Raw genomic sequence first — 14,951 nt, forward strand, 5'->3', positions numbered from 1 at the left:
CCACAACTACTGAGCCCGTGTGCTGCAACTACTGAAGCTTGCATGCCTTGAGCCTGTGCTCTGCAGCAAGAGAAGCCACAGCAATGAGAAGCCCGCCCACTGCGGTGAAGAGTAGCCCCTGCTTGCCACAACTAGAGAAGCCTGCACACAGCAACAAAGACCCAACGCAGCCAAAAACAAAGAAAGAAAGAAAGAAAGAATAACAGCAACAAAGAAAGCTAGAAGAAAGTAACATAATACTTTCAACGTGTGAAAAAAAAATTCTCAATAATTGTATATGCAACAAAAATATTTTCAAAAATTATTGGTGGGTGTGACGATAGAGTAATTTTGTGACATTTTAACTCACTCCGGTCCCAACCTTTGCTCCCCATTTCAAAGGAAGCCATAAAAATGCAGCACACATTATAAGCACTGTACCAGAGGGAGCATAATAGACCTCATTAGCAAAGAATTTTAAATCACTTACTTGTTCTGATCTGTCTGGTGACTCCCTGGAAGAATGGCTTAAAAGATTTGTTTTATTTTACCTAACCTGGAAGTAGCCCAGAGTGGGGAAAAAAAAAAAAAAAAACTGATTTCCTGAGGGCATTTGTTGAAGACACTTATAGGCTAATATCTTGGACCTCACTGCCTGAGGTGATAGGCACCTCAGCTGCCTGAGGTGATAGATTAACAGCTGAGGCAAATGATAGACACACCAAAAAGCTTGGGAGGAGCAGCTGGGGAGTGAAATGTACACAAGGACTTTGAAAAGCTCTGACATATTCCTGGAAATGTAAAGAGCCCTGCACACGCTTAACGTTGTGTTCATGCTCTGGAAAGACCTGAGAAGGCCCCAAACTCTCATCTTTTGCTGATGCTGGGACTCTATGGAAGCAGGAAGTAAATGCAAAGGTAGAGTTGAAACCTGCCTGGCTGAGTGTTCAAGGGCTGTCCAAACACACACATGGCTGCTTGAGAAATTCTGGGAGATTTTTTTGGATTCAGGCATTTAAAGAAATCTCTGTCTAATCATTAGCTGACACTAACATAATGAAACAGAGACTTCAGTGACCACACATGACAAGGAATACACACTTAACAAAATTATTTTAGAAAAGTCAACTCAAGTTTCCTCAGAGGTCCAGATATAGGAATGAGGAGGGAGACCCACGTCTTCACCTAGGATTATGTATTTCCTGAGCAATTACAGCAGGCAGATCAGGAATTGAGTGAAGGTGCTGGAAAGAGAATGGTTAAAGTGTGGACTGGAGGGGGATCCTTGCTTGGGGGGGAAGGAGATAAATCTGAGCAGTGCTTGAAGGACTAAGAGAAGAGAGGGATCAAAGAAGTGGAAGTTGGAAGTGAGCTTATTTTTGCCTGGGGCCAGAGAGGGACTAGTGAAGGGGAGAGAAAGCACTTAGGCTAGGAGATTGTGACCAGAGAGTAGATTGTTGGCATAAAGATTTACGATGTGAAGCTGATTATGGCCAGTGAGGTGATTTCCTGAAGTGAGGTAGAATTGAAGATTCTAAAGGAATCTTAGATTTAGGGATTTTTGGTTCCCCATTAAAAGGTCAGAGAATTGTGAGGTACTGTGGTGAACGGTTTCCCATGTGGCTAATGAGGTCACCCAGAATGACAATAAGTCAGATAAGAAGATGCATGGAAATAAAACATCATATATTAGTTGCTATATGACTCATAAGGGTCAGAGGTAGGAGGACAGACTTTCGGACAATTGATGCAATTTCTCTGGTGTGTCTGAGGCATGAGTCTCCCCCACCCCACCCCCTCCTCTGCCACCATGCCTCTTGGCTTTGCCCATCCACTTGTTCTGTTCCTGAGAATAGTACCTATTAACCAGCCAGACACTGAGTCTCTCCTTTCCAGCTGTCTTCTGTTAATCTATTTAAATGTAATCTGCACTAATTTGCACATATTAGATTTTTTTCCTGGCTTTCTTCAGCCTTCATGCACTAGACAAAGCCATTGAATGAAATACTCTAATCTCTCACATCTCTTTTCTCTTTTGAAGACTATCTATAAAATATAGACCAATGATGTCATCAAAAGTTAATATTTGGAGTTTAGTCTTTCTTTAACTTCTTTTATTTTTCCAGCTGCCTCAGTGATTAAATTTAAGACTACCCATATGATTGTTTGCCCTCCAACATCATTTACATAGGAGTTTGAGCCTTTTTTCCCCAACTATTGTGGTTTCTAGCAGATTCCCCTAACCGTTGTGTCTTTGAATAATTTATGTTATCGTTAACTTTCATGCTGAAGACTAGACCATATTCCCATTGGAATGTGCCTGTGTCCCTCTTATGTGATTGAAGAGAATACTGCTACATGTTTCCAAGTGATCTCTCTACCTGTCCTGCTGCTATGCAAGATTTTAGTGCTTCCGTGCTACTGCCAGGAAGTTCCCGCTGGTCCTAGAGTGACAGTCATAATTTAACCGAAATCTCATCGCGGAGTAACAAAATCTGTGTCAGAACACACATGGATTTTGGAAAGATTTCTACTGAGAACTATCTTGAATTGAGTGCTGCTTGGAACTCATTTCAAGGTAGTTCCATCTAGAATTAAGAATCTGAGCATTTAAGTGAATTTTAGGTGTCCGTCCTATTGTCTGTATTAATTAAAGAAAGAATCCAGTCTATAGATTTCCTAACATATGGTCATCCAGTTTTGTGTGAAAATTTACTTCCATGGCAGTGAATTTTGTTGTTCTAGCCATTTAAAAAAGTGTCAAAAATCCTTGGTTTTTAGTGCATTAAATAACTTAATTGAATTAACTGAATCATTTGTTCACAAGGCACATTATATTTAAGAGGCATTGCTGTAAAAATATAATAGCGTATTTCTTAATTATATGATTTAGCTTTATCTAAAGTTTATGCATAGTTAATACTTGCAATACTGAAATTTGGTTATTGAAAAAAATTGGATTAAACAAAGCTATTAAGAATAATAATTCCAAAGGTATTTTTCTTTTCAGATTGCTATGCCATGCTATGAAGGACCATATAGTTCGTGTTGCAAATGAAGCTGAGTTTATTTTGAATAGACAGAGAGCTGAGGATGTACATAAACATGCAGAGTTCGAGGTAAGGTTTGGGGATTGAGTTAAATTCTGCTTTTCTGTTATAAGTCGGTTGTCACCAATGGTAACCTTACATAAGGTTTTTTTTTTTTTTTTTAAGAGAAAAATTTCACTGAAGTCATTTCAGTAGTTTTTAAAAGCTTTAGTAAATGTCAAATACAGGGCACTTATTTCTTTTTACCTCATTTACAACATGAAGAGACCCGTCCTGCCCTGTTCCTAACCAGTTGGTGGACTGAAGTTGTTCTGACTTACTCTTAAAGGCAAATACAGTTTTATAATGCAATTCCTTTAGTAATTTTTCAGCATAGTTTACACACCATTAGATATGGGTGTAACAGTGGTTATATGGAGAAACAGTTTTACCATTCAGTAATTTATTATTTAATAATGTATCTATCTTTATTTAGAGTGGCCAAAGATTATTTTAGTTCATATTTTATATTTATAATTATATTTTAGTGACAAATGAAGCAATGCCATTATATATGATATAAATGTAGATCTGTATGTATCGATCTATATATGGAAATGTAATCGTTGAAAAATCCTCATAAGTACAATTAACTGTCATTTGAGTAAAGAACAAATAGCTGTCATTTCTATTTCATATGCAAAAACTAAAGGATGTTCAAGCACTATATATTACATACTAATAGTTTTTTAAGAACATTATTCTTATATTCCTGGCATGTCAGTAATTATTTGACATTATTTGTATCATCCTAATTCAATAACATTGGTTTCAGAAATATTGAGGTGACCTGGTGTTTGGCTTAGGTTCGACTTCAGTGGTCTTGAAAATAATATATAACTCCACCAATTTATTCTCCTAATACGACATGAGAACAAGTGTGGTGTGGCTGGAAGCCAGAGCCCACGGTTTCAGTTTTGACGAGGTTTTTATCTCAGTAAAGCAGCTCTCTTAGCCATGCAAGTTGATGTCCTAGGTCTAGTGATCTCTGACCTACCTAGGTAAAAAGCATGAGGCAGGGGGCTTCCCTGGTGGTGCAGTGGTTGAGAGTCTGCCGGTCGATGCAGGGGACGTGGGTTCGTGCCCCGGTCCGGGAAGATCCCACATGCCGTGGAAGCGGCTGGTCCCGTGAGCCATGGCCGCTGAGCCTGCGCGTCCGCAGCCTGTGCTCCGCAACGGAAGAGGCCACAACAGTGAGAGGCCCACATACCGCAAAAAAACAAACAAACAAAAAAAAAACGTGAGGCAGAAAAATAGCTGTTGTCACTTTAAAACCCATAACCTCTGCTTTATTTGTCAGATGAGACAGCACGCACTTGTCATATGGGATTACACCTTATTTTGCAAAAAACAAACAAACATTTTAAACTCTGGTAAAAGTCCATTGACAATTAAGTGTTTGTCAAAATGAAGTTTTGTATTGCTTCAACCGTAAATAGCATCTGATATTTATAACATTGGGTATCATGCTGTAATTTGGATGACAAGAAAAGATTGAGTTCTTTGAATATAATATGTTTAGGTATAAGATATGTCAGAACTCTAGACAAAATAAGAATATTCAATTAACTTTTGACTTCTGTTAGTAAATAAGGCTTAGATTATTAACTGAATTCCCTGCAGAATCAGTTTTGAGTTGATCGTATATCTACTAAGAAAATCAGGATATTTTGTGGGAATATAAGCAGATCAATATTTGTCATGTGAAAGCATTTAAAATAGATTTTCAAGCAGCTAGATACTAGTTACAAGCTCTAACATATATTTAACCAAGGTGATGTTAAGCTAAGGGAGGTGTTTCTCGACCTTTTTCTTTGTTGCTCCCCACAAGGAAAATTTTTAAATATTTGTCATCCTAATCAGCCCCCACCTTGATTTACTGTATTATCATCAATATGCTGCATATCTGTTTGTGCACCGTATATGCATCTGTGCTTTATACATTAAAAGAGTAAGGTTTTTTTCACGCAACCCTAATACCAGTTTTTACCCCCTCGGGGATGAATGAGATCACTCCTGTTGATGATGCATGGCTAAGGGAGGTGTAGAGGCTATGAAGGGGATATGAAGACTCAGGGTTTTTAGATTGTGTACACATAAAATAAACTACTAATGTAAACCTAATTTTGAGAGTATTGTCATTGTTACTTAACGAATGTGCATTGTTTTTTAACCCAGATGTTTTGATTTGTTCTTTTTAGGTTAAAGCTGTATTAGTAAATGCATTGATTATGTGTATGTTTGTGCGTGTGTGGTTTACCAAACTTATATCACTTTTAAATTGTAAAAGATTTTGTAAAAGTCATAACATTTTATACTAGGACTTTTTGAGGAATTTCTGTATCTCTCATATAGGCCTGTAATTAAGAGAAAAAATGTATTTAATTTGAGATGGGTACTTCACAGTTAATTTTTTTTGGCTAACCACTGTAATTGTTAAGGAAGAAAAATGAAAATTTAATTTTACTCTCCAAAGAGCTAATGAAATATTAACCTCATTATGGAGGCAGATCATTGTACTAATTGGTGACTCCCTGTACAAAAAGATAAATTGGAAAATGAATTAATCCTTCTTAGGTTACTGTAGGGTTATTTCTCTGGAAGAGATGACTTGTGGTAGTAGTCTGTATCAATAGATAATTGAAAGGAATATGTTCAGATACCTTACATGAAAGATTTTTACTTTGTAATGATGAATGTGAACTCATTATATGTATTTTTTTAGATGTACAAAACTTTTTTTGTAGTTATATGACTTGTATTACATACATGATAATGTTAAAATCTGCAGTCACTCTACCCTATACAAAAATTATTATACAAAACAAATCAAACTTATGGTTAAAGAGATATTCATCTTCATGTTCATGTTTGTATTGAGCCTTTTTTTTTTTTTTTTTTTTTTTTTTTTGCGGTACGTGGGCCTCTCACTGTTGTGGCCTCTTCCGTTGCGGAGCACAGGCTCTGGACGCACAGGCTCAGCGGCCATGGCTCACGGGCCCAGCCGCTCCGCGACATGTGGGATCTTCCCGGACCGGGGCACAAACCCGTGTCCCCTGCATCGGCAGGCGGACTCTCAACCACTGCGCCACCAGGGAAGCCCTGTATTGAGCCTTTTTGATACACAATGAGATTGATTACCTGTGTTGCTAATACCAATGAACTTGAATACAGATAGCTGACAGGACAACTGATTATTAGGGAAGATAAGATTAAGGTAGTAGTTATCATGAGAAACTTTGACATTAGATTCTAGAGCTAGGAGACACTGTAGAGAAAACCTTGTTTTAGCCCTTCATTTTACAAATGTAAAACTGAATACAGTGAAAAAAACAGAATTCGCATAAAGTGTGAAATTAAATCCAGGTCTAAATTCCTAAACTACTGCCTTCTCTTCTACACCACATTGCCATTTACAAAATGGAACACTATATATTAAGTGGCAAGTTTTTGATCTATATATAATTATCAGGAACATAACTCTTATTTTAAGTGAGATATATACTGTATAGGTTAAAATAATAAGTAGGTTTACATTTTTAATAAATCATTTTGTTTTTAAAATGCTTATTTTTGGAATATGTTAAAATCAGAATTTCAGAATTGGAAGGAATCTTAAAAGTCATTAATTACTTGATTATATTACTTAATAATATTCAAATTACTTTACATATACTTTATGTATAAACACGAAGAAAGAACATATTTTTACCAGTTTGAAAGGTGATTATATATGTGTGTGTGTGTGTGTATATTTTAGAATAAACTTTCAAAAGATTACATTATCTGAGTTTTTTAAATTGAATCGATAATTATTACCCTATAACTCAAGGTTAAATATCATTTCTTTCTTACATACGGTAGTGGTTTATTATCATGCACTGTTTGTATTTCTTTGTAGTCGCAGTGTGCCCAATACGCTGCTGATAGAAGAGAGGAAGAAAAGATGTGTGACCATCTCATTAGTGCTGCGAAACATAGGGACCACGTGACTGCAAATCAGCTGAAACAGAAGATCCTTAACATTCTCACAAATAAGCATGGTGCTTGGGGAGCAGTTTCTCATAGGTGAGTTATAAAAAACTAGAAGTAAACAGTAACTCATAGCTTAATTGTAGTAGTTATAAGTAAAAAAAAAACCTATAAACTTAAAACTTCCTTACAAAATATGATTTTAAAGTGTAAAAAAATGGCTTAATTTTTCTCCTGAAATCTTTAGTAATGACTCTTGAGAATGGTTTAAAAGAAAATCTAAAATTTTAAAAGTAATCTAATGGAAATTTTTTTCTAATTCATAATAATGTGTAACATAATACAAAATTTGTTTAGGCAAGTATTTTAGACTACCATCTCTCATATATAACATGGGTGTTAGTTATAAGAAGTGACTTGTTTTTAATCTTTCAGAGCCAACTCTTCAAATTATTAAATTTATATCATTCTTAATTTTTTTATGCACAAGTAATAATAATATAAGCATTCACTATGGAGAAGTAATACATTCTTTTAAAATTTTTTCTTCTATATTTCTCTATGGAGTCTTTCTTAGGAAAGGTTTCATCTCAAATTAGGGTATTTATGATATTATAATAGAAACAAAACCAAAATTGGTTGTTTTTGCATTACAAGTGTTTTTCTTCCTGAAGTTTTGTGAGCATAAAATTGTTTCATTTTGTTTTGTTGTCCTCTGCACAGTACCTTCTAGAAACATAGTAGTGAAGCAGGTCACTATATTTACATTGCTAATGTTCTTCATTTGTATGTCTTCATTTTATCTTATCTCATTGACTGTTTTTATTAAGTCTCTGTCTGGCAGAATTTAGGGATTGGGTAAATGTGGACGAGACACTAAGAAAAATTCTGGTAGAAGTGATTCTGTTAGTTAGAGAAGAACATCTAGAATGTGGCCAGGATATTATTTGACAGACTGTCCTGGGGTCTCAAGTATAAGATAGATTTAAGAAAACTTTATTATTTGAATTTAAAGTAAAATTATAACATAATGTCTTTAAAAATAGTTAACACTCTCCTTAAAAAACTAAAAATAGAACTACCCCATGACCCAGCAATCCCATTACTGGGCATATACCCGGAGAAAAGCATAATTCAGAAAGAGTCATGTACCACAATGTTCGTTGCAGCACTATTTACAATAGCCAGGACATGGAAGCAACCTATGTGTCCAATGACAGATGAAGAAACAAAATTGAGTTATTTGTAGTGAGGTGGATGGACCTAGAGTCTGTCATACAGAGTGAAGTAAATCAGAAAGAGAAAAACAAACACCGTATGCTAACACATATATATGGAATCTTAAATTAAAAAGGTTCTCAAGAACCTAGGGGCAGGACAGGAATAAAGATGCAGACGTAGAGAATGGACTTCAGGACATGGAGAGAGGGAAGGGTAAGCTGGGACGAAGTGAGAGAGTGACATGGACATATATACACTACCAAATGTAAAATAGATAGCTAGTGGGAAGCTGCTGCATAGCACAGGGAGATCAGCTCAGTGCTTTGTGATCACCTAGAGGGGTGGGATAGGGAGAGTTGGAGGGAGACGCAAGAGGAAGGGAATATGGGGATTATATGTATATGTATATGTATAGCTGATTCACTTTGTGATACAGCAGAAACTAACACACCATTGTAAAGCAATTATACTCCAATAAAGATGTTTAAAAAAAGTAGTGGGGGCTTCCCTGGTGGCGCAGTGGTTGAGAGTCCGCTTGCCAATGCAAGGGACACGGGTTCGTGCCCCGGTCCGGGAGGATCCCACATGCCGCGGAGCAGCTGAGCCCATGAGCCATGGCCGCCGAGCCTGCGCATCCAGAGCCTGTGCTCCGCAACGGGAGAGGCCACAGCAGTGAGAGGCCCGCGTACCGCAAAAAAAAAAAAAAAAAAAAAAAAAAATAGTGAACACTCAATATTTGTTTCTTATAATAATAGCAATACCACCACATCTAACATTTATTAAATATTTATTGTGTGCTAGGCACCATACTAAGAACATTACATGGGTTATTTTGTTTAACATTCAGAACATCTCTATTAAGGTTGATACTGAATTTTTTTTTCATATTACAATGAAGAAATTGAAGATTTCAGAGGTTAAGTGAAACTTAGATAGTATCACACAACTTGTACAAATAGAAGCAGAGTGTGTCAATCAGTGTTCTCCAGAGAAACAGAAAAGAACCAATAAGATATATGTCAGACATAGATATAGATAAGATATAGCTATGGATATGAATATGGATATGGGTATAGATATATATAGATTTATTTTAAAGAATTGGCTCACATGCTTATGGAACTTGGCAAGTCTGAAATCTGTAGGGTGGGCTGGCAGGCTGGAAGCGTAGGCAGGATTTCTGTCTTGGGGCAGAAATCCTTCTTCTCCAAGAAGCCTCAGTCTTTTCTCTGAAGACCTTCAACTGATTAGATGAGCCCCACCCACGTTCTTGAGAATAATATCCTTTACTTAAAGTCAACTGATTATAGATGTTAATCACATCTACAAAATACCTTCACAGCAACATCTAGACTAGTATTTGATGAAACAGCTGAGCACATAGCCTAGCGAAGTTGACTCAGAATTTAACCTTAAGACAGTACAATAGCACGAGCATTTTGCCCCAGCTATAGACCTTGTCTCTCTTTTTGTGTCATCCAAATTGGATTTATCTACTCAGTTATATGTAGTGAGGACTATAACATTATATTGCTAACAATTCAGCTGGTATAATATAGCATATTACCTTAAATGTATAAAGCTGTACATGGTTTGGTTTTAATATTTCACCAGATAATTAAAATACAGCTAAAGGACAGAGACTTCCGTAGTGACAGTCATGTGGTAACGTGTCGAATGCATCCTCTGCTCAGCTTTCCCTTTATGGTAGCTCATTAGATAGACGGGAAGACTGGCAACAGGACCCCTCAGAAGAACAGGTATCCTTTGTCCTTTTCTGCACATTAACTCCCAGTGCTGATTAACTGAAAAACACACAATCTGTCTATTATCATCCTTTACTAAGTGGGACACTGAACTCTAATCTTTCTTAGTATTTAATTAATAAGGCTCAGTTGTTGGACTGCTTCTCCTTTTTGTCTTATTCACTCTCTAGGCAATTTTATCTAGTCTCATGGCTTAAAAAAATACCAATATGTTAGTAACTCCCAAATTCTCCAGGTCTCTCTCCCTTATCTCCAGACATGTATATCTTCCTACTTGGTATCTTCCATTCGGATATCTAGTTGTCATCTCACACTAACGATGACAGAACTGAGCTCCTGAGATTTTCTCCCAAACCAGTTCCTCTTGCAGTCATCTCCTTCTTAGACATGGAGAACCCCAGTTTTGCAGTTGCCCAGGCCATAATTGTTGCTCTTTTCCTTAACTACTCTTCACACATCCCATATTGAGCCCTTCAGCAAATCTTATTGATTCTGCCATAAAAAAAATCCAGCATTTGACTGCTTTTCACCATTATCTTTGGTATCGCCTTGATCCACGACACCATCATTTCTCACTTGACTTATTGCAACATTACTCTCAACAGTCTTCCTGCTTCTGCCCTTGTCCTCCTAAAGTCCATTCTCAGCATAGCAGTGTGGGTGATTCTTACTAAAATGTAGAACCCTTTGCTCCTCTGCTCAGGAACCTCCAGAATTATACTGTGCAAGAAGGTAACCACTAGTCAGATGTGGCTATACAAATTTAATTAATAAAAAAATTAATTTAATTAAAAATTTAGTGCCACAGCTGCACTAACCACATCCAAGTACTCAATAGCTGCATGTGTCTCGTGGTTCCCATGTTAGACACCACAGAACATTTCTATCATTGCACAAAATTCTACTGGACAGTGCTACTCCAGAGACTTCCCATGTCACTGAAAGAAAAAACCTACAAGGACAAAGAAATGTAGAATGGTCAGAGAAGTCCATTCTGATGAGGAACCATTTGAACAAAGAGCTGTCTGAGCATTTCAAGCAGAGAGAACAGCATACAAAAGAAGGAAGTGCTTGGCCTGTGCAGAAAGTAGTCAGAGGCCAGTATGGCTGCAGTGGAGCGAGCCATGGGGAGGGAAGGTACTGTCATCTGGCCTCCGTTAGCTCTTTGACCTGCTTCTCCTACTACTCTGCCCTTGTACTTTTTGTCAGTCACTGTAGCTTCCTGCTGTTCTTCAAGTTTGCAGGGTATGTTTGCTCTGTTTGGAATGCTTTCTTACAAAAAACCCATGTGGCTAGCTCTCCCGCTTTGTTCCAGCTTTAATTCAAATGTACTTTCTCAAAAAAAAGTCTTCTGTAGCCACCCTGTCTAAAATTCTACTCCTTCCTCCAAATATTTAGTACTACATTCCTCTGCTTTGTTTTTCCTTTTTCAAAATTTTATTACTAACATACCGTATATTTTACTTATTTAGCAGTTGCATTGTTTTGTTTACCACTAGAATGCAAGCTCTGTAATGGAAGGGATTTTTATCTCTTCTGTCCACAGTGTTATCCCTAGCACCTAGAATGCCTGATGCACAGCAGGTGCTAAATAAATGTTTGTTGAGTAAATTAATAAATGAATGCTTGGTATATATCCTTTGGTACAGTGACGCTACTGGTAATGGAATGGAAAAACAACTTAGTCTATTGTCTGTGACACTTTTATATTTTAAATGGAATAATTTTATTAAATGACAAAAAGTACTTACCCCTGCATGAAATGACAGCTCAAGCTCATCTAGAAAACAGGATAAACAGTTCCTACTTCACTGGATTATTTTAATGGTAAAATGAAATGTTATGTGCAAAATGCTTAGCACAACGTATGGCACGTAGTAGATGTCTCGTACTTGTTAGGCACTTTTTCTGTTCGGCAGCTCTTTACAAAGAGTCTTTTCTTAAAAGACAATTTTTTTTAGAGTAGTTTTAGGATTAAAACAAAATTGAGTGAAAGGTACAGAGATTTCCCATATACCCCCTCCCACACACATGCGGAGTTTCCCCCCATCAATGTCTCCCACCGGAACGGTTCGTTAGGGATGAATCATAATCACCCAGAAGTGTAATCACCCAAAGTTCATAGTCCATCTTAAGGTTCACTCTTGGTTTTGTATATTCTATGGATTTAGACAAATGTCTGATGACATATATCCATCATTATAATATCACACAGGGTAGTTTCACTGCCCTAAAAATCCTCTTTGCTCTGCGTATTCATCTTTCCTCTCACCCCATCCCTGGCAATCACTGATCTTTTTATTGTCTCCATAGTTTTGCCTTTGCCAGAATGTCATATAGTTGGAATCATACAGTATGTATCCCCTTCAGATTAGTTTCTTTCATGTAGTCATGTGCAAGCTTCTTCATGGCTTGTTAGCTCATTTCTTTTAGTGCTGCATAATATGCTAGTGTCTGGATGTGTCGGTTTATTTATCCATTCACCTACTGAGAGGCTTCTTGCTTGCTTCCACATTTTGGCAGTAACGAACAAAGCTGCTGTAAACATCCATATGCAGGTTTCTGTGTGGACGTAAGTTTTCAACTCCTTTGGGTAGATACCAAGGAGCGCAACTGCTGGCTTATATGGTAAGAGTATGTTTATTTTATGAGAAACCACCAAACTGTCTTCAAGGTGGCTGCAAGGTTTTGCATTCCCACCAGCAGTGAATGAGAGTTCCTGTTGTTCCACGTCCTCACCAGCATTTGCTGGTATTGGGGTTCCAGATTTGGGGCATTCTCATAGGTGTGTTGTGGTATCTAGTTGTTTTAATTTACATTTCCCATAATGTGGAATATATTTGCTATGCTTATATCATCTGTATATCTTCTTTGGTAAGGTGTCTGTTAAGGTCTTTGGTCCATTTTTTAACCAGATTGGTTGTTCTCTTATTGTTGAGTTTTAAGTTTTCTTTAATAGTCCTTTATGTCAGCAGTCCCCAACCTTTGTGGCACCAGGGACCAGTGTCGTGAAAGACAATTTTTCCATGGAACCGGGGGTGGGGGCGGGGGGGGGATGGTTCAGGCGGTAATGCGAGTGACGGGGAGCTGCAGATGAAGCTTTCTCACTTGCCCACCGCTCATCTCCTGCTGTGCGGCCCCGTTCCTAACAGGCCGCGGACCAATACTGGTCCACAGCCTGGGGGTTGGGGACCCCTGCTTTATGTCATGTGTCTTTTGCACATATTTTCTCCCAAACTGTGACTTGTCTCTTCATTCTCTTTACAGTGTCTTTCGTAGAGCAGAAGCTTTCGATTTTAATGCAGTCCAGCTTATCTGTTATTTCTTTCGTGGATTATATCTTCAATGTTCTAGATTTTCTCCTATGTTATCTCTAGGAGTTGCATTTTACATTTAGCTCAGTGATTCATTTTGAGTTAAGTTTTGTGAAGGGTGTAACATCTGTGTCTCGATTTATTTTTTTGCATGTGGATGTCCAGTCGTTCCAAAACCATTTGTTAAAAAGACTGTCTTTGCTCTGTTATATTGCCTTTGCTCCTTTGTCAAAGATCAGTTAACTATATTTATAGGAGTCTATTTCAGGGCTCTCTGTTCTGTTCCATTGACCTATGTATCTGTTCTTTCACCCGTACCACATTGTCCTGGTTACTGTAGCTTTATAGTAGTTCTTGAAGTCAAGTAGCATTAGTCCTCCAGCTTTGTTCTTCTCCTTACAAAGAGTCTTTTAAAGTAGTTTCCCATGCCACTTAGTCACCCTCTAACTTGAAATATACAGTTATAATTTATTTATTTTATTCATTTAGTGAACAGATAGTTCTTCAGCTCCTATATGTGCTAGCATAGTGGTGAGCAAAACTGACGTGTTCCCTGCCCTAACATAACTAAATTATAGTCTAGTAGAAGGGGCTGATGCTAAACAAATAATTATAGAAATAAAAGATGCTAATAACAAACTTTGGCAAATGCTAGGAAAGAAAATATAGGGTACTGTGAAAGAGAGAGTATAGCAGAGGATCTTTATTTTAGATTAGGGATTCAGGGAAGACTTTTGAAGAAGGTCGGTTTAAGCTGAGTGCTGAAGGGATGAGAAGGGGATCGTCAGCAAAGGGTAGGGTGTAGAACATTAAGGAGAGAAATATTACAAAGACTCAGAGTGTAGAAATAATAAAATGAACAGAAAGGGGGCTAGTATGCCTAGAGCTTAGTGAGCAATGGAGATAGTGGCTTGAGATGAGTCTGGAGAACATATGAGCCAGATGATTTAAAGCCTTGTAGATCATGTTAAGGATTTGTGACTTTATCCTAAGTGGCATGGAACACAGTGAAGGGTTTTGAGTGGAAGAGTAACATGATCTGATTTATGTTTAGAAAGATTAGCCTGGCTGCTTTATGAAGACATATGCTGGAAGAAATAGGCAAGTACGGTCACCCAGTTTATAGCCGAGTTCACATGTCGCCCTTGCTATAGCGTTTCCTGGGTTCTCTATCTTTCCTAAGCCTGCCTCCTCATATTTTGTTGTTATTATCTGTATTGCAATTATCTATAATATATCACTTAATATTTTATAGCAATGTGATGTGCCTGTCTCTTCCAATAGACTTGTATCTTCCTAAGTGGAGGGATTGAATAGTACTTATATTTACATCCTTGTTCTTAAATATATGTTAAATCTGAAGGAATTTCATCTCTATCATGTTCTACTTCCTGTTTTACAAAAAAATGCTTAATTTTAACATACAATGCTTTTTAATTTTATCTTTTGACTCAATGATGCTGCTGGCTCTAACATATTTTAGCTTTTGAATTAATATAATGTTATTGATCTATATTTCTTCTCTGAGGAAAAACTAGAGTGTGATAGCGTTTTCTTTTCTTTTTTTTTTTTTTTTTTTTTTTTTTTGCGGTACGCAGGCCTCTCACCGT

General features: G+C 37.3%; 1 protein-coding gene across 8 annotated transcripts in view; it reads left to right on the plus strand.

Annotated features, from left to right (window-relative positions):
- The window catches only part of NBEA (neurobeachin), a 630,595-nt gene that overhangs the window by 326,259 nt on the left and 289,385 nt on the right, over nucleotides 1-14,951 (plus strand). For all 8 annotated transcript variants that reach the window (XM_079902587.1, XM_079902590.1, XM_079902583.1 and 5 more), the window contains 2 exons: nucleotides 2,990-3,098; nucleotides 6,970-7,136. In XM_079902587.1, the coding sequence (XP_079758713.1) occupies nucleotides 2,990-3,098; nucleotides 6,970-7,136 (276 nt within the window). The remainder of the gene's footprint in view (nucleotides 1-2,989; nucleotides 3,099-6,969; nucleotides 7,137-14,951) is intronic.

Source organism: Stenella coeruleoalba (genome assembly GCF_951394435.1).
Source record: "Stenella coeruleoalba genome assembly, chromosome: 18".
Classification (NCBI taxonomy): Eukaryota; Metazoa; Chordata; class Mammalia; order Artiodactyla; family Delphinidae; genus Stenella; species Stenella coeruleoalba.